Source organism: Paramormyrops kingsleyae, chromosome 10 (genome assembly GCF_048594095.1).
Source record: "Paramormyrops kingsleyae isolate MSU_618 chromosome 10, PKINGS_0.4, whole genome shotgun sequence".
NCBI lineage: Eukaryota > Metazoa > Chordata > Actinopteri > Osteoglossiformes > Mormyridae > Paramormyrops > Paramormyrops kingsleyae.
The window spans coordinates 34,417,139-34,437,020 of record NC_132806.1 but is presented as its reverse complement, the minus strand read 5'-3'; the positions used below and the strand labels follow the sequence as shown (position 1 = coordinate 34,437,020).

At 44.9% G+C, this 19,882-nt stretch overlaps 1 protein-coding gene across 5 annotated transcripts; it reads left to right on the top strand.

Annotated features, from left to right (window-relative positions):
• Positions 1-72: 72 nt before the first annotated feature.
• Positions 73-19,349, top strand: il12ba (interleukin 12Ba). 5 transcript variants are annotated; one of them, XM_023844698.2, is made up of 11 exons: positions 73-504; positions 878-3,862; positions 6,486-6,588; positions 7,132-7,228; positions 7,602-7,868; positions 8,381-8,483; positions 8,716-8,894; positions 9,609-9,772; positions 9,848-9,957; positions 11,596-11,739; positions 14,738-19,349. In XM_023844698.2, exons 3-10 carry the CDS (start codon positions 6,583-6,585, stop codon positions 11,717-11,719), a joined length of 1,050 nt encoding a protein of 349 aa, XP_023700466.2. In that variant the 5' UTR covers positions 73-504; positions 878-3,862; positions 6,486-6,582; the 3' UTR covers positions 11,720-11,739; positions 14,738-19,349. The 5 variants fall into 5 exon arrangements, with proteins under 5 accessions (XP_023700466.2, XP_072573847.1, XP_072573848.1 ...); XM_072717746.1 differs by having other exon boundaries at positions 11,596-11,747; XM_072717747.1 differs by lacking the exon at positions 6,486-6,588 and having other exon boundaries at positions 13,219-19,349.
• Positions 19,350-19,882: the final 533 nt, after the last annotated feature.

Here is a 19,882-nt window from a genome sequence, read left to right as displayed (position 1 = left end):
TCCAGTCACAAAATACTCCTTTTTCAGTTTTGCCCGATAGCAGGTCTTGTTTTCTGGCATATTTTAACTTACAGACTCTGGCTGAAGCAAGTACAGACAGGTGCAGAGAATGTCGAGTTTCGGATCAGTCTCCCTGTATCTGGCTGTATTCTGTCAGCCCACATTCCAGCTGAATAATCCAGAGGAACTTCCTGCTGAATCATGGCGTCCCCCACAGGACTGAACCAGCTACAAGTGAATCCAAGAGGAATGAAAAATAAGGAAATTCTGTTGGCTTCACGGGAAGAAGGTCTGGGAGGATGAAGCGGCCAGCAAGGGAGAGCGACCGTGCTGCACAGGACTGTATAGTGAGGAAAGGTGATAGAGAGCAGCTGGTGTGCTGGACAGAACAAGCGCAGATACAGGCCACGGCCACTAGTGGGAGAATTGGGTTTAAAGTCCTCTGTGCTACGACTGAAACCTGCCAGAGAGAAATGGAGCTGGTTACGTCTCACGTGTATGTCGGTGAGCTTATTCACAGGTCACACCTTAAGTGTTAATGCACTTGCTCAGATAATTAGCTACAGTTAAAGCTTGTGTTTCTTGCCCCTTGTTTCAGATGGGCAATTGAGCCGTAGTGCATAGTACATACGTAGTATGTTGCCTGTTGTTTGCTTTACTTGGTGGTGGTCAGCCTGATATGAGAAGTGAAGACACACGTGCCATGAGCAGGGAAGAATGGCTGCAGTGGACAGTCAGTCTGGCTCATCCCCGTCACAGTCTCTGTGTGACTGTGTGGGCTTTTGGGGTGTGGGAGCTCAGGAGAAGCTCCCCACAACTCCTGCTGACGGCTCCAGTTACACGTGTGGCAGTGAAGGTTCTGCTCTTCATTCTGCAGCTCCCCGCACCTCCTGCTGACGGTTCTGGCCAATTCCATGTGTGGCAGTGAAGGCTCTGCTCTTTCTCCACAGCTGAGCATCAGTGTGTGAGCCACATGGAGGCCTGCCGGGGGCCACGTCGCTTCACGTCTGCACAAGCACGTAACTTTTGTTTGAACGTTGGGGAGGTTGAGGTATCCTCAGATTATTGGGGGAGTTGTATTACATGGTTTTGATTTATTGGGGTTTACAACCCCCCCTAACCCCCGTAATTTGTGCCCTTGTCTCTGTGTATCATATGGTTTTCTTTTAGGCTGATGCATGTGTGTCCTGGGACCCCATCCAGGGGGCACCCCTGCCTTGTGCCCCGTGCTGCCTGGAAGGGCCAAGCAGCCCTGACTACGATAAGCAGAACACTGGTGCCTGAATGTGGCACGGTGCCATCTGTCTCGTCATCACAGACAAATGGGTACAAATTGGATGTGTCATGTGACCCCTGCCCCACTGGCAGTCTGCGGCCTATCAGCGCCAAAGCACTCCAGCTGGGACCAGGGATGTGTCATGTGACCCCTGCCCCACTGGCAGTCTGCGGCCTATCAGCGCCAAAGCACTCCAGCTGGGACCAGGGATGTGTCATGTGACCCCTGCCCCTCTTTCGGGTCAAAAGGGGAAACGGACTCGCGCTCTAACCCTGTGACTCCAGAGTCTGCTGGTATTTGTGTGTCATGAACTGGACCTGACCTTTTCCAATGAAGCGGCCTCTGTCCGTCGGACTGGTTCGTGCCAAGCAGGCCTCTGATACATTCTGGATGTCCGGGGCTTTCCGTTGCTGTCCTCAATATCTCTTCCCCATGGATGAGAAATCTGAAAATTATAAGTCCATTTTAGTACAACTTCAAATTTCATGTTGAAGCATTTCAGTACTCCCTAAAGAGCAAAAGAAGGACATTATTGCATTTATTAATGTGGTCATTTGACTGATATCAAAGTCAAAGTAAACTTTATTGTCATCTCTGCTATATACGTTACAGTGTACAGAGAGACAAGATGACGTGGCTCCAGTTTAAAAACAGTGCAAAGAACAAATAGGTCACAAAAAATAAGTAATATATAAATAGAATACAGGTATAAAAGACAAAGAGAGTTCAGTTTCAGTGCAGCATGAGTAGGATTGTTCATTGAGCGGCATCTGCCTCACAAAGACAGTGAGGTGTACACAGGGTGACCAGCTAATCCATGTCAGGAGGGACACTATGAGCTACAACAGGATTTGTAAACTACCATTTCATACATTTCAATTAATAGGACCAGGATTTCACTTAAGCACTGGGTTCTTGCCGTATGCTGATTGGTCAGTCTCCTATAATCATGCATATGTGTCAGTAATGTTAATGCCAAACAGCTGGATGAGTCTTTCAATCTAGGAACTAACCAAACATTTTAGCAGAGCACAGAATCCTTTTAGCTTAAAAGTAGTTTGTAAAAGCTGAAGTAGCTCATAATGTCCCTCCTGACATGGATTAGGTGGTCACCCTAGGTGTACAGTGTAAAGTGCAGTGGTGCAGTAGAGTCAGTTAACGGTCTGTGGTGGGGGGTAGTGGGAGAGCAGGTAGTGAGTTCAAGAGCGTGATGGCTTGTGGGAAAAAGCTGTTTCGCAGTCTGGTGGATCGGGCCCCGATGCGGCGATAGCGTCTGCCGGACTGGGGAGAGAAAAGAGTCCGTGTGAGGGGTCAAGCACGATGCAGGAGGCCTTCCTGATGCAGCACTTGTGAAAGATGTCCTGTAGCGGGTGATGAGCAGTGATGGAAATTTAGTTTTTGTTTATTTTGAAACAGCAGGATACAGCTGGTGGCTACTGAAGAGTGGAGAATTTGCATCTAATTAACTTTATATTCTTATATCTTGCTAACCTCCTAGACCACATTTACTTTTACTTAAGCACAGATATAAATATTGACTCACTGGGTAAAACACAAGTCCAGTTTTTGAGATCAAGTCTTTGTACTAATTGGATGACCCACATTGTTCCCACCCACTACTGAATCCTCAGCTCATGCCATGGAAGGTTTTTGATGAGTATCTCTGTTTGCAAGATCAACACCAGCACCACCAGCTGTCCTCCCATCATCCTGGCTCCTGTAACCCATGGGGAAGCCCTCTGGGATCATGGTCCTGCTGGACGATGGCCCTCCGGGATCATGGTCCTGCTGGACGATGGCCCTCCTGGACAATGGTGCTGCTGGATGATGGTGCTGCTCAGTGATGGCCCTCATGGACGATGGCACTGTTGGACAATGGTGCTGATGGATGATGGCGCTGATGGGCGATGGCGCTGATGGGCGCTGGCCATCCTGGATGATGGCGCTGATGGGCGATGGCCCTCCTGGATGGATGGCGCTGATGGGCGATGGCCCTCTTGGACAATGGCGCTGATGGACGATGGCGCTGATGGGCGATGGCCCTCTTGGACAATGGCGCTGATGGACGATGGCGCTGATGGGCGATGGCCCTCTTGGACGATGGCGCTGCTAGACGATGGTGCTGATGGGCGATGGCGCTGATGGGCGATGGCCCTCTTGGACGATGGCTCTGCTAGACGATGGCGCTGATGGGCGATGGGGCTGATGGGCGATGGGGCTGATGGACGATGGCGCTGATGGGCGATGGGGCTGATGGACGATGGCACTGATGGGCGATGGCCCTCTTGGACGAATGGCGCTGCTAGACGATGGCGCTGATGGGCGATGCTGTTGCTAGGCGATGGCGCTGATGGGCGATGGCCCTCTTGGACGATGGCGCTGCTAGACGATGGCCCTCCTGGATGAATGGCGCTGATGGGCGATGGCGCTGATGGAAGATGGCGCTGATTGGTGATGGCCCTCCTGGATGGATGGCGCTGATGGGCGATGGCCCTCTTGGACGATGGCGCTGCTAGACGATGGCCCTCCTGGATGAATGGCGCTGATGGGCGATGATGGTGACATCATCTGAAGCTTTAGTGACAGGTGAGAGATTATATTGACTTTCCATGTAGAAAAAGAGTTTGGGATGTTTGTTGGGCACTGCAGTGACAATGGGATGCGGGCTTTCACACACCAAGGGGAACTTCATTGATAAACAAAATACACGCTAATCCACAAACAATGGGACAGTGTAGCTGCACTTTCAATTGTATAAAAATCTGTAACTGCAATCAAAAATGTCAAAAGTCATGTATCAGTTCTTGTTAACTTATGGTTAAGGTTAGGCCTGAGTGGAGATAAGGGCTGTCATTGTTGGGATTTGGGTTTTTCCCTTAGAAATTAGAGGATGGTCCCCACAAAGATATCAATACAAACATGTGTGCGATCGCGCTCACTCGCGCGTGTGTAATTAAGGCATTTCCTTATTCTGTGTGTACATAATTCAGGTCTTTCCGCATTCTTGCTGTTATGCGTTATAAGGAAGGAATTTAAATAATGCAGAAAAATAACAATAACCTTCGTGTTCCCATCTCTCTCCGGCGTTGTTCCGTTTGCCATTTTCAGTACAATAAGCAGGTGACTTTTTGTAGTGCCTGTTCGGCCATAGCCCAGCCTGGGAATTGCCTTTTCGTCACATAACACAATGCAGTTACTGGTCCACGTGTGAAATGGTTCATGCGTTTATGGTCTCAAATTAAACAAATAACTCGTATTAATATTTAATATTGTAATGTTTAAATTGGAATAATATTGACATATATTATTATATAAATAAATTCAACTGGCTTGATGATAAAATTGTTTCTCTATTATTCTCTTGTAGATAAATACTCTGAGTACCCCCTTTATCGATAGAAAATTACTCCCCTAGTACATGAGTTGAATAGAAGCTACACGCGCATGTTCCTAAGATTATTTATAGACAAATACCAAATCAAGATATCACTGGGGCTTATTTCAATTGATCTATTAATTCAAGGATTTTGACCTGGCTAACAATGTTACACTAGGAGCCGCAACTACTAAAATGTATAAAGTACATATATAGGACTATAATACGACTTAATATGTATTTGCTCAGTGAAAGTAAGAATGATCTGCGTTAAAGGAGGTTATGCGTTTTTTCATCAGAAACAGTTTATATTCAACTTCAAGACTTCAAAACAATCTTTACAGAGTTCCATTGGCAACACTAAAATACAACTGCATTGAAATGGAAACTTGGTCGCAACTTAAATCGCCAAAAGTAACATTTATAAAATTCCCAGGGTGTGAAAAGAAACGAGTTTGCCAGAAAAAAAAATTAATATGTGCTTACTAAAAAAGTGCGATGCATGCTTGAAAGAACTTTTAAGCACATTTGCCCCCTATATAGGCTCACATATTCATATACGCAAAAAATCCAAAAACATCGAAACAACGGAAAAATGACTGTGCGCTTCTCCTGTTTATAATTCCCCTACTGCATAACATATCTCTCCGTAAATTGATCATATTCTCACCTGACTGCATTGCCACACAAATGATCGTTGTTATTCATATCCCCTTTTTTCAAAGTCCCTCTTCTCCCAACTTCCCTTTTGCAGTGGATATTTTAAGTGACGCCATAAAGGTTAAATGTGATGATCTTTGTGTTTTTCTGGAAGTAATTTCCTCCTCGTTTTCTGTTCACCGCTGTCACGAGGTATGTCGAACAGACTTAAACGTTTCGAAGCTGTAAATCAACATGCTTGCAGTAATTTGCCTCACGTTTACAAATGAAAATAAACACAATTCAATCCGGAGCTTGACATCGCCGGGACCCTCACGCGCGCAGTGTTATCGGCAGTGGGTCTTGGCCCCCGGGACCCTCACGCGCGCAGTGTTATCGGCAGTGGGTCTTGGCCCCCGGGACCCCTGCTCTGTGCGGTATTGCTTAAGCGCTTCGTTTTCCTTGTACGTACCACGTCTTCACATATATTTCGATAGTTTGTGGCTTTTAATAACTTCCTACTGTAAAATCAGGAAAAGAGGAAATTCCTGTTTTACATCACTAGTGAAAGTGATAAAAAGCCAGTGATATAGAAATTGGAGCTTGGATAATTCCCTAAATCTAAATAAAATTCCCTAAATGTAGCCTACTAATGTAATGGAAGCTTGCCAGGGGGGGGGGGGGCTGCCCCATCAGTGAGCTGCCCACCGCTGCTTACGGGGGACACACATATCTGCACGCAGCCAGGGAGTAGAATTACGAGTGTGAACTGCCTAGCAATTTGCTTTAGGAGGAGCCAAATCGGCAACAAACCCCACACCCGGAAATATATTGGCTATCAATAGGGCCGGAGACTCCAACGACTGTGGGAGTAAAGTGGAGTTAAGCAATGACTTTAGGAATTATGACCGTTAATTTTTCCTATTTTCCAATTTTACATTCGTTTACATTGATATTAGAAAGCAGGACTACACCTGGTCCCTCACCGCCAGGTTTGGGAGCTCCGTGTGTGTGGAGTAGGGCATAGATTTGGGTATGGGCGGTGAGGACGCAAACTAAAACAATGAACACGGAGTAGTGAACTTTACTATTCGAAAAAACCAACTGTTCATTAGGCTAATGATGAACGCATCCTCCTCCAACCTTTTTTTCGCTTTCCTAAACCGCTGTACTTTTTGCCCGGGATTTTTTTAGGTCCCCTTTTGCAGTATATATAAACAGTATATAAAACACCGTGCAGTCACAAAAAAACGGAGAGAGAAAGGTGCTTGCAATCGACCCGATACTCATTATGAAGGTATGTTTACAACTGAAAGGTAAATTCTGATTTTTGCCATTCTGTACTAAGGAGTGGTAAGGATTTAAGGAAGCACGATTTAATAACCTATATAGTAATATCAATTGCATAAACCTAGAAAGCGGTGCGAATGCGGAGATTTAAGTTATTATTTGCAATGAAGATTATGAAGGATGATTATGAAGTTTGTTCATCCAGCCATTATTTTCGTCTACACCTGTATTTTGATATGAAAATAACAGTTAGAATATACGAGAGAGGGAAGAGCTGATCTGACCCTTTTGGAAATGTTTCCAACATCCTAATATTTGGTTTCACAGTTTATTCATGTTAATTATAATCTCTAAAACTAATAATAAATATAGAGCTCAGTGTTAGTCGAGAAACTTGATTATTATCAGTGTATGCTATTGAGGAGAGTATATGACAAATCCAAATATTATGTGTGCGGAGTTCGTCAGATAAGATACCTTCACGATTCCAAGTCAAGTTAAGGGCAGTATTGTAGCCTAACAAAAATGTCTCACTGTTTCTTTTCATTAGATGCAGTTTGTGCTACTGGGTGCCTTACTTATAATCATGCGATCTACGAGTTGCCTGGAGGCTCGTGGTAATAATTACGAAGTCCTTCAGCCGAATGGTACGCTTGTCTCTTCTTTCTGTTTTCGCCGGTTTACCCAGTTTGAGCCCGTGGGCTTCACTCTCTGCCGCGTGCCTATTCTGCTGGCATGCGCTCTTTGTCCGATGCCTTTTTTTTATGTTGACACTTCATCCTCTCTCATTCCTGCCTCAATGAACTGTATCATAATTCTCTTCAGACACTGGGTGCTCATATTCTTGATAATGGTATTTTAAAAGGTAATTACAATAAAACAATATTCTTTACACATTGACTTATCGTGTATGAAATTTCTGGGAATTAGAACCCTGGACTTTCAGGGGAGGGAACATATCGCTGTCTTCTGCTCCTTACTGCCCTGTCTGACTGAGGGTTCTCTCGCCATGGGTCTCAGTTGTCGTCGTGGAGGTCAATCTGGCCGACCCCAGCCCGATGGTGCAGGTTCCCCTGCAGTGCCAAGAATCCCATGAGCATGAGGAGATCATTTGGAGGAATGATGATGTGCCGCTGCTACAGCGGGGCAATGAGATCAACATCACCGTGGAAGAGATGTTAGGAGGGAATTACACATGCCATGATAGCATGGGATCCTTCCTCAACTACACCCTGGTGCTGATTAGGAAAAGCAGCCGGAAAATCCTAACGGGCTCCCAAGATACAGGTACTGTGGATCAGAGCCAAGAGTCAAATTGGCATTTTACTCCAGGCAGTATGGCTGAGTGTTTAACTGCAGCCTGGGAACTGAATATCTTCATGAAATACAGCCATAATAACAGGTACCATAATGGCAGGTACCATAATGACAGGTATCATAATGGCAGGTACCATAATGGCAGGTATCATAATGGCAGGTACCATAATGGCAGGTATCATAATGGCAGGTATCATAATGGCAGGTATCATAATGGCAGGTACCATAATGGCAGGTATCATAATGGCAGGTACCATAATGGCAGGTATCATAATGGCAGGTACCATAATGGCAGGTATCATAATGGCAGGTACCATAATGGCAGGTACCATAATGGCAGGTACCATAATGGCAGGTACCATAATGGCAGGTATCATAATGGCAGGTACCATAATGACAGGTACTATAATGACAGGTACAATACACAGGCAAGTTGTTGTGTAGCACTGTGGCAGCTTGAGTGACTGTGTCTTTTCCTGTAGGTTACATCAAATGTTCAACGCAAAACTACAATGGATCATTCCAGTGTGCTTGGAACTGGAGACCAAGGAGAACAGGAGAAGTTGTGTTTGTTAAAGCAGAGCGGTAGGTTTTGAAAACCTCATTCTTTACACAGCAAGAATCAAGGATTAAAGATGGATAGATAGATAGATAGATACTGTTAATTATTGAGAATTTTATGTATATACAATAGCTATATACATATACACATATGTCTGCGTGTGTATATGTGTGTGTATATATATGTCTGTGTGTGAGTGTGTGTATATATATATATATGTCTGTCTGTCTGTCTAACACACTGTCCCTTTGACAGTCACTCACAGGTGAGCGCCATCACATGTTCCCTGAGCACCAATCAGTTGTCCATCTCTTGCCTGGATCAGTCCTACTGTCCTTACTCAGAGGAACTGGACCAAATTTTCATGAATGTGGGCGTCAGATACTTGTACCGTCTCGAAGAATACTCTTTGACTTTCTTTATCAATGAAATAGGTAAGTAGTCTGCTAAAATATGACATTGCTTGCCAAATCTTACACTGTGTCATACATTCAATCAACTAAAAACAGGATTTCGTTTTCTGTATAACCACCATCAGACTGAATATATTATGGCATTATTCATTGGTGCTTATGACTTATAATTTGGTCATTTAAATCAATCAAAAATATCCCTGTGGTGTGAGTTAGACTATGTGAGGTCCAGGTCCCAATTACCGTGTTGGGGATGCAGGTCCCTAACCACTTGTCCTCATCAGGTGGAAGTTTTGGAGAAACATGCAAAGACTTCAATTCAAGAAATGAATGATTGAATTAAGGTTTCTCCATAATGATATATTTGAAAACAACATGTAAGTTAGATAATGTTTAAAAGTAAGCTTAATTAGAATTTCTTTGAATGACGGCATAAAAGAAATATATATATTTGTAAAGAAAGATGGTAGACACTGCTTCTAGGAAGGACCTGTGTACTCCTACCAAAACACACCATGGGCTGTTTACACACACTTCCCGTGTACTCCTACCAAAACACACCATGGGCTGTTTACACACACTTCCCGTGTACTCCTACCAAAACACACCATGGGCTGTTTACACACTCTTCCCGTGTACTCCTACCAAAACACACCATGGGCTGTTTACACACTCTTCCCATGTACTCCTACCAAAACACACCATGGGCTGTTTACACACTCTTGTCTGTAACAGTGAAGCCAGACAGGGTCCGGATCACCAGGATCGACACAAGACGGATCCAGCTGGAATATCCCGACACTTGGAGCATCCCGCACTCCTACTTCCCGCTGGCGTTTCAGGTCATGGAGCTCCCGCGCAGAGGCGACTGCAGCTGTGAATCGCAGCAGACGGAGAAGGTAACCGCAAGCACCTGAGCCAGGGGGATCTTCTGACTGGTAAGATCCAGCTCACCCTGTCACTCTTCTTTTTAGATAAACACCATACAGGATCGCCAGTGGAATGTCAGAAAAGGCTACGTTGTCTGTGCCAGGGCCCAGGATGCTCTATGCAACTCTACGTGGAGTGACTGGAGTCTGTACATGTGAGTGTCACCGGCCGATGTCCTCTGCGACTGAACAGAGCATCTTCCCATTCAGAGACCTCGTCACACTGCCTTGGGGGGAGGGGACACGCCTGAGGGGGGGTCACGCCATTCTTCCTCTGTAATTCCATGTCTTGGGTGTTTGTTTGAGCAGCCTGTCTTGTTGATGTCCTCATTGACGTGCTACACCGTTGCTTGGACGGCAGATAGGACTTGATGCTAAATGTATTACTTGCTTTTAGTGATTTTCACTGATAGTTCATCAAGAGCATTCAAAAGCATAACAGAAAGGTGAGTTAACAGGGAGCCTCTCACCTATAAACCGCTCAGCGGTCATTGTCCCTTCAGAAAGCTCTGCCAAAGTCAGCATAATTGTCATTTATATTCTGTGTTTTTTCAATCAGAAAAAAATTCAACGGAGCCAAAAATCATCAGATCAAGCACTAGAGCCTCATGCGAGCATCACATCCTGCTGCTTTGTTCTCATAGTCTTACAAGTTTAAAATCAGTTTTTACTTTATTTATTACCTATTTATATATTTATTTACAACACAACCCATAAATATAAATTTTTTATGCTAAACAAAATCCATAATACACTGATCCCCACAGACTTCCATATGTAAGATGTATATTTATACAGCTTCCTGGGTGAGTCTGCCTGGGGTCAGTTGCACAACTTTATTGTGTAATTTTTTGTATGCTAAAGGAAGCTAAAACGGATGCAAAAAAATAAGCTATTCAAAAGATTATTTATTATTATTTATATAGCTATGCTAAGATTGGAGTTGGGTACTCTATTGATTTGTTTAAATTATGTTAAACATTAGGAATGGATTTCTGTGACAAAGTGATCACCTGACATGAGATATTGTTGTAAAATCATTGAATAAACTCTGTAATGGCAAAGCAATCGTCTTTGGTGTCTGTACTGTCTGCTTGTTTGTATGACATCATTTGAGACTTGATTAGTGATGTCACCTTGTGTACCAGCTCTCTGCGTTATCATTAAACGTGATACGTTTGGGGCATTACTGGCCGTCCTCTCGTTTCACTCGCTTCCATAGGGCCGTGAGGCTGAGTGATTCGTAAATCTAGACTGACACAAATATTAAGAGGAACACAAAGACCATCGCATCCTCAAAGGACATTTTAGGTGACCCTGGATTTCATGGCAACCCCAATCAGCATATTCTATTTCACAAAAATCCCTTTAAAGTGATCAAAAGTCAACCTAGTGATGAGTCAAACTGAGTGAAACACTGACATCATAGAAAACAGACCTAAAGCACTGGGAATTTTGTGGAGAGATTGTTTTTTTGCATTTGAGTGTTGTCCATGTTTCTTATAAGCATGTTGGTGTCTCGACTTGCATTTTAACTTAAAAGTCTTGCTTGCTAATAATTGGTATTCTGAACTTCTTGCAAATCAATTATGAATACTGAATACCATAACCGTATCCAATAATGTTTATTTTCAAGTAAATTTAATATAGTTGGTGAAACCTCATTCTTGCAAAAGAAATCTCTTTCTGGTTGAAATCTCTCTTAAAAATTCTATTTCCCTTCAAATTGATCTTGTGTTTTTCTCCATAAAGGGACTGAATAATTCTTTTCTCGTTTTCATTATTGTTGGCAGATTCCGCAAGCAGAGACTTCAGTGCCGAAAGAGAGGTTATGGCCTGTCAGCACCAGTGTGTAGCCTACAGACGTGCTTCTCCATGGCTGTTGGATGGTGTCTCGCTCCAGGACCTCAACCTTAACATCTCACCTGCTTTCCAAGGTCTCAAGGTGTCAGTCTTTCAAATACCAAGAACACAACTGATCTCACCTGGTATAAATGTATGCCTGTGAATTTACTGTATGTTTCTTTCTCTGGTGCCGCTACTCAGTCACACTTTGTGATACAAACTGTAACACCCATGAAAAACTTAAGCAGGATTAACTGAATGATTGTGGCCAGTCACAGAGTGGGAATCATTCTGCCTGGGCATTTTGTACCCAAACGCGTCCCATTTTTGTCCTTATTCTGGGGGGATGATTCCACAGTTTAAGTCTTATTATCCTGATGAATTTATTGCTAACATTACAAGAAGGCAAATAAGTAATAAATAGCGTATTGAACTGTTTAAGCAAAGGAATTTTAGTCAAATATATGAACAGGCCATTCACATGGTCGAAAAGTACTGTAAATACAAACACAAAAGTCAAATCCAAATATAAAAATGAAACATAAGTATAGATTATGATCTATAAAACTCACACCATTCTATAAAGGCCTTTGTGACCCTTTGTTATGATCATACTATTACATACATCGCAAAATATAAATAGACTTTTTACACTGTAGAATTCTTAACAAAATATGCCCAATGAATAATAAAATTGCATGGAAATAAAACATGGGGGGGTATACAATACACACAAGGACCACCCATTTTTTTACCTTTTGGGTAAACACATGGGAAAACTCTATTTTATAAAAATCTGTGACTGCAATGAAAAAACTAAAAATGCAAAAACTCTTGTATTTTGCTTGGTTATGTTTAGGGCTGGGTAGGGGTTAAGGTTGTCATAGATAGCATTAGCATTTTACCCATAGAAATGAATGAGCGGTCCCCACAAAGATATGATTACACAACTATGTGTGTGTGTGTGTTTGCATAGATCACATTTGAGGACCAAATTGTCCCCAACGTGTAGTAAAACCTGAATTTTCCCTACTTTTGGGGACATCTTTTAAGGTCCCCATTTGGATAACAGTTTTATTAAAATCTGTGAATGCAATCAAAAAAGTAAAAATGCCAAAAGTTTTGTATTTGGGTTGGTTACTTATGGTTATGGTTAGGGATGGGTAGGGGTTAAGGGTGTCGTGACTGGGATTAGGGTTTTTCCCCATAGAAATGAATGGACAGTCCCCATTTAGATAGGTACACCAACATGTATGTGTGTGTGTGTGCATGCATGAGAAAACTCACTGGGTTACCACAGGTAAGCGGCCCACCAGGAACTCTCCCTAGTCTCCTGATTGGCCGCTCTGGGTCTGATTGTGGCTACTAACAAGCCACTTAGTTAAAGATTGCTGGACCTGGCTGTTGATGAAAAACCTGGAGATTAGGTTCTGAATAGAGTCAGCCCTGGAGGTTGTTCCACGGGCCGTCTGCACTGAGCAGAAAAGCAACTGTGTCCCATGTAATTCTCAGGTTCAATCTTGTGGTTTCCACTCCTTTCCTTGTCACTTGTGGATTCATTGGACTTTCAGAGTTTCTACCTGAACATTACTGGCTTAGTGATCATCTCCATGGCTGTGGGTTTCATTGCTGCCCCTTTTCGTGTGTGCAGTTCCAGTGCTCCCCCCAAATACATGTGAGTAAAACATCCATCCATAGTCTGTAACCGCTTATCCTATTCAAGGCAACATGTCCCAGGTACAGGCAACATCCCAGGATGGCACACTCACACACCATTCACTCACACAGACACCATTCACTCACACTCACGCACCATTCACTCACACACCATTCACTCACACAGACACCATTCACTCACACTCACGCACCATTCACTCACACACCATTCACTCACACAGACACCATTCACTCACACTCACGCACCATTCACTCACACAGACACCATTCACTCACACACCATTCACTCACACAGACACCATTCACTCACACTCACGCACCATTCACTCACACAGACACCATTCACTCACACAGACACCATTCACTCACACAGACTTCATTCACTCACACAGACTTCATTCACTCACGCACACACCATTCACTCACGCACACACCATTCACTCACGCACACACCATTCACTCACTCACACACCATTCACTCACGCACACACCATTCACTCACACAGACACCATTCACTCACACAGACACCATTCACTCACTCACACACCATTCACTCACACAGACACCATTCACTCACACAGACACCATTCACTCACGCACACACCATTCACTCACGCACACACCATTCACTCACGCACACACCATTCACTCACACAGACACCATTCACTCACGCACACACCATTCACTCACTCACACACCATTCACTCACACACTCACCATTCACTCACGCGCCATTCATTCACGCGCCATTCACTCACGCGCCATTCACTCACGCGCCATTCACTCACGCACCATTCATTCACGTACCATTCATTCACACACCATTCACTCACATACCATTCACTCTTACCTGTGTGCAGTTTAGTAACTACAATTCACTCCAGCATGTTCTTGTACTGTGGGGGGAAACCGGAGTACCCAGAGGAAACCCCACGTTGACATGGGGAGAACATGCAAACTCCACACACATAGAACCCTGGCGGAGACTCAAACACTCCCAGAGGTGTGAGGTCAAATTGCCCTAAAATGTTCCGTTCTTGCTAGGAAAAGCTTTAGGTTTCCATAAGAGGAAGTTGAATGGATGGAAAGATATTCAGTCACAAAGCAGCAGAGTAGTTGATATAAAAGGTATCCCTCTGAAGATGATTTTCATTTTTTATCTTTCAAAGAGAGGGTCCACCTGCCTTTGACGAGTTTGAGAACTTCCAAACCAAAGTACAGTTGAAAAAGTCTGAGTCCTTTCTTGAAGAGCAGGAGGAAATTCTGAGTTGAATATCTTTAAGAAGCAGTAAGGCATAAAACCTAAAAGAAGGTCCCCTGATAGGATGAGTTCTGGGAAGGAAATGGATACTGGTCAGTATGGAAAGTTTTACAAATGTCATCCATCTTCCAACCACTTATCCTCCCTTAGGGTGTGATAAGTCTGAAGCTTCTCCCAGTACACGAGGCAAGGGCCACCCTCTATAGGATGCCAGTCCCTCACAGGGCACGAGGAGAGGGACACCCTGGACGAGATGCCAGTCCCTCACAGGGCACGAGGAGAGGGACACCCTGGACGGGATGCCAGTCCCTCACTGGGCACAAGGCAAGGGACACCCTGGATAGGATGCCAGTCCCTCACTGGGCACAAGGCAAGGGACACCCTGGATAGGATGCCAGTCCCTCACAGGGCACGAGGAGAGGGACACCCTGGACGGGATGCCAGTCCCTCACAGGGCACAAGGAGAAAGACACCCTGGATAGGATGCCAGTCCCTCACAGGGCACAAGGAGAAAGACACCCTGGATAGGATGCCAGTCCCTCACAGGGCACAAGGAGAAAGACACCCTGGATAGGATGCCAGCCCATCATAGAGTACAAGGTGAGCAATTATACTGGGTCACAGTTAAAGAATGAATTTCACACACTAGAGTAAATAAAAATTATTTTATTACTAATTACAAAGGTTTGCTGCAAAAAATAATCCAGTTGCTATTACAGTACCTCAACAAAAATGAGGGAGCACATCTGGTAGCCCTCGGACCCGACCTGTTAGCCTGGTATCGAGTCCAGCAGCCACTTAATAAGTCCTGCTATTGACTCGGCGATGCCCTCTTGCACTAACGATGTTTACAACACACAGCCTCGCTGTTTACTTTAATGGCTGAAGCCTCTATTGAGATCATTATATTTGCAGTGGATGCTCTCATTCAAAATGCCTTAATGAAAAACCTCATACAATACAGAATGGTACAAAGAACAAAGTCATCTCGAATAGTAGGAAAGTTGAATTCCATACCTCCTGCACACTTAGCCAATGTGATGTGGACATAAGCAGCAATATAATGGCTTCAGGTGTCACCAGTTGGCATGATTCTGTGCACATCAATGTACTGTAACTTTCAGTCTGTAAACAATTTTCACCTTAAAAACAGATCTCAACTGTATCAATGGGCCATATATTACGGGATCATCCTATACTGAACAGCCCCTCAGAGGTCAATTAATACAGAAGTAATAGCATAATGTTGTAATAGATAATATTTGTGCCCCCTCATGTACAGTGTTCAAAGAAGTCAGTGTGAATCCCAGCTGAAATCTGGTTATCAGAATAGCAAATTAAGGCCAGAGAAAGGCAGAAAGAGAAAAGAGGGAGACTCAGTGAACGGTCCATTTACTTACTTTTGTGTATATCTATGATCCATGCAAAAATACATTACTGCTGATTGTATTCCTAATGTTAATATTAGTGATATCGGCATGTTAATCCACAAATAATGACATTATCAAATGTGCTTGCTAACATAACAGATTATTATGTCTCCAATTTGCTGCTTTATTTGAAATTTACCTTGAACTTGAAAAAATCTAAATTTAATTCAATATCCCTGTCTAAATCAGTTCTGCCCTGGTGGTGGTGGTGTGTGCGTGTGTGTGTGTGTGGGGGGGGGGGGGTTCTGTCATGCCAGCACTAACCCTCCCAGTCCCTCTCTCCCAGTGTCCCCCTCTCTGAGTCCCTCCCTCCCAGTGTCCCTCCCTCCCAGTGTTCCCCTCTCCCAGTCCCCCTATCCTGGTTCCTCTCTCCCAGTGTTCCCCTCTCCTGGTCCCTCTCTCCCAGTCCCTCTCCTCCAGTCCCCCTCTCTCAGTCCCTTTCCCAGTGTCCCTCCCTCCCAGTGTTCCCCTCTCCTGGTCCCTCTCTCCCAGTCCCTCTCCTCCAGTCCCCCTCTCTCAGTCCCTTTCCCAGTGTCCCTCCCTCCCAGTGTTCCCCTCTCCTGGTCCCTCTCTCCCAGTCCCTCTCCTCCAGTCCCCCTCTCTCAGTCCCTTTCCCAGTGTCCCTCCCTCCCAGTGTTCCCCTCTCCTGGTCCCTCTCTCCCAGTCCCTCTCCTCCAGTCCCCCTCTCTCAGTCCCTTTCCCAGTGTCCCTCCCTCCCAGTGTTCCCCTCTCCTGGTCCCTCTCTCCCAGTCCCTCTCCTCCAGTCCCCCTCTCTCAGTCCCTTTCCCAGTGTCCCTCCCTCCCAGTGTTCCCCTCTCCTGGTCCCTCTCTCCCAGTCCCTCTCCTCCAGTCCCCCTCTCTTCTGGTCCCTCTCTTGTCGTCAGTCATGAGGTAACAACTCTCCCCCCAGTTGTAGGCTGTTCTAGTCCTGGGTCTCCACTCCCCAGGTGTTGACTCCTGGACATATCCCTGCCCAGACTGACCAGTTTGGGGTAAGCTTTGGTCCCTCAGCCCTTACTGGTGAATATATTTACTGGTCCTTATGTTTGGAAGCTTCCCAGCTCTGGCTCTGCGATTCTTACGTAATAAACCTTTGAAATAATGCTGACCCTCATCTTGCTGGCTCTTCCCTCCTTGCCAGTTGAGACACTGTGTTGGGATAATGTTTTTTGTTTGAATTTTTCCTTCCAAAACATAAAAGACCTTCACGTGAAGTGTCAGTATTACCTGCTGCCTAAAATCTGTGCTCTTTACGTCCCTTGGAAGATGAACTGGGGATCCCAGCTACAACTACAGTATGTTCCATTCTGAGATCAGCTTTGTGTGACTGAACTGGGGCCTGAACCACTAAGATGGATTTCCTGCTTAGCCAGATAACTCGTCAGGTTGAAGGTGCCCCACTTTAAATGGACTTCATCGTTTTTTACTTGCATTTAGCCCAGATTATGTTAAATACAATAAGTTATACGGCTAAGCAAAAAATGCTGCTTTGTGATACAGGCCCTCTTCTACAATACATGCAGATGACACTTAAATGCAGACGGAGAGAGGGGCTCTGTCCACTGTGTCCTATTCTAATGCCGTGTATGTGGCTGACATTTAGGGGAGCTTACTTCTAAGGTCATGACCCTACCCAATTAAAGTTCATCTGTCCCTGTTTCTGAGACTCGCAGAGTGCAGATCACCAGTGCACTGGGTCAGCCAGTGCTGGCGTCTGGCTGGAGAGAGGAACCGGAGGCACGGAGGGCTCTTTGCTTCTGAATGCTGGTAACAGGCTGTACAGATAAACCAAAGGTCTCCTTTTGGCACCCTGATGGTCAAGCTGGGCTTTGTCATGAACCTGTGAATGGAGATGTAGGGAGACACTGCGTCACTGCAGGGCCAGTGGGCCGGAGACTGTCATCTGGGTCTCTTCCAATACATCATGTGAAAGCAACGAAACCTATTGCTGCAAATTAGGTTTGTTTCAAATGTCAAAACTACGACTAAATCGTATTTAGCAATTGGTATCATCTTCTGGGAACTGGGAAGCCGCAGGATCGATTCTGCAGAAGCAGCTTTCACAACAGTGATGTTATCACAGTGGGCGCGTGTCAAAATGATGGAGACCTCAAATGGCGCATTTGAAGAAGAACGAGTGCGACCGGGCACAGTCAGTCAGCGGCGCTCGGGGGCACAACCCCGCAACCTGGACGACCAAACAAAGAGGAAGAGGAATCCAACACAGAGATCATCTTCTTCATCGCCACTTTACCACAGCGTGCCACAGCAGTAGCTATGGTAGCACAATGGATATGACTAAGAGATGTGTTACGCTATGCACGTGAATTATACATGTTAAAAACTTATATTAAAGGGTGTATAAGTAATACTACTGAAGGCTAATGACTGGACCCTGAGGTGAGACGTCCCAATTTGATTTGAAGGGTTCTGCATGGGTGGGTTTAAAATATTATTAAGCACATTTATTTGAGGCCCCTTTTTAGTGGAGGCCCCTGCGCTTCAGCCTGGGTGACCCTGTGCGTTAAAATGCCCATGACAGCGGAGGAACATGGTGATGATTCTTCAGGGCAGGATCTTGTAGTGCCAGTGCCCCGAGGGATCTCCATCCGACCTGAAGAGTAACTATCTACCTTAGATCAGGTGGTGCCTCATCAGAGACCAGGTGGGACGGCAAACCCGCAGAGTAGCGGTTCTCCACGATCGGGGCAGCCTGCTTCTGCTTCAGGGTGTCCTTATGATGTCGAGGTCATCGCCAGGGGCAGCTCCATTCCCCAAACTTCCCCAGATTCCATGTCTCATCAAATACAGATGCTTTCAACAAGAGGACACATTATACACACATTCTTTTTTAAGGGGATTGTAAGTGTGTCATTCTGATCTGATCTGGTCATTTCAGTACTTGGAGACCACAGCAGAGTACTGTGTACCAGGGGTTATTCAGCCTGCTGAACTGTACCAAGCGCACCTTGTATTTTTAAAGCACGTTTCTGTTCCTTGCTGAGAGAACAATATGGCATAGAAATGTACCTGTCTCTAAACGTATTGTCCAAACCGTGAACTTCAACAGTGCAAAATCACCAGTGGAATCTTGTTGCTTTATTGTTTTGGGAGTTAAAATGAAAGGTGACAGTTAATGACTTTAAAAGGCACCAGAGGCACTCAGTGATGCAGGAGAATCGTCACTTTAGGGTGACATCATCTTGGCAGTAGATCGATGACGGCACTGTAATGCTAAGGCTTCCAGGTCCTAGCAGGTCGTCTAGCAGAACTCAGTGTGGACTTTTATGTTTACTGCCACCCCAGTTGTGGAATAAAGAGAATCCTCTCAATGACACGTCTGAGCAGTTCTACATGGCCGGGGGGCCGGGGCCGGGGGTCTTTGCTCGCTGTCATGACACCACGACAGACCTGATGTGTCCTATTGTGTGACGTGCCACAGCTGTCCTGCTGAGCGTTACCATAAAGCTGGTTACCATTGCCAGGAATAAAACAATCAATGGGAATAAAGGAGGTATGTTCTAACACAGGGGCAGCACGGTGGCGCAGTGTTAACTAGAACCAGGGTTCGAGTCTCTGTCATACTCCATGTGTGTGGAGTTTGCATGTTCTCGCCGAGTCGTCATGGGGCTTCCTCTGGGTACGCCGTTTTCCCGCTGCAGTCCAAAAACATGCTATGGTGAACTGGAGTTGCCAAATTGTGTGAATGTGTGTGTGGGTGGGTGGGTTATGTGTAAATGAGATTAAAAAAACCTGAATTTTCTAAAAATCTGTGACTGCAATCAAAAGACGAAAAAATACCAAAAGGCTCGTATTTTGTTTGGTTACTTATGGTTATGGTTAGGGTTGGGTAGGGGTTAAGGTT

Coding starts and splice junctions, on each gene's coding strand:
- il12ba (XM_023844698.2), top strand. Junction 7,229..7,601: donor CGAAGTCCTTCAGCCGAATG/GTACGCTTGTCT, acceptor CATGGGTCTCAG/TTGTCGTCGTGGAGGTCAAT. Junction 7,869..8,380: donor AACGGGCTCCCAAGATACAG/GTACTGTGGATC, acceptor CTTTTCCTGTAG/GTTACATCAAATGTTCAACG.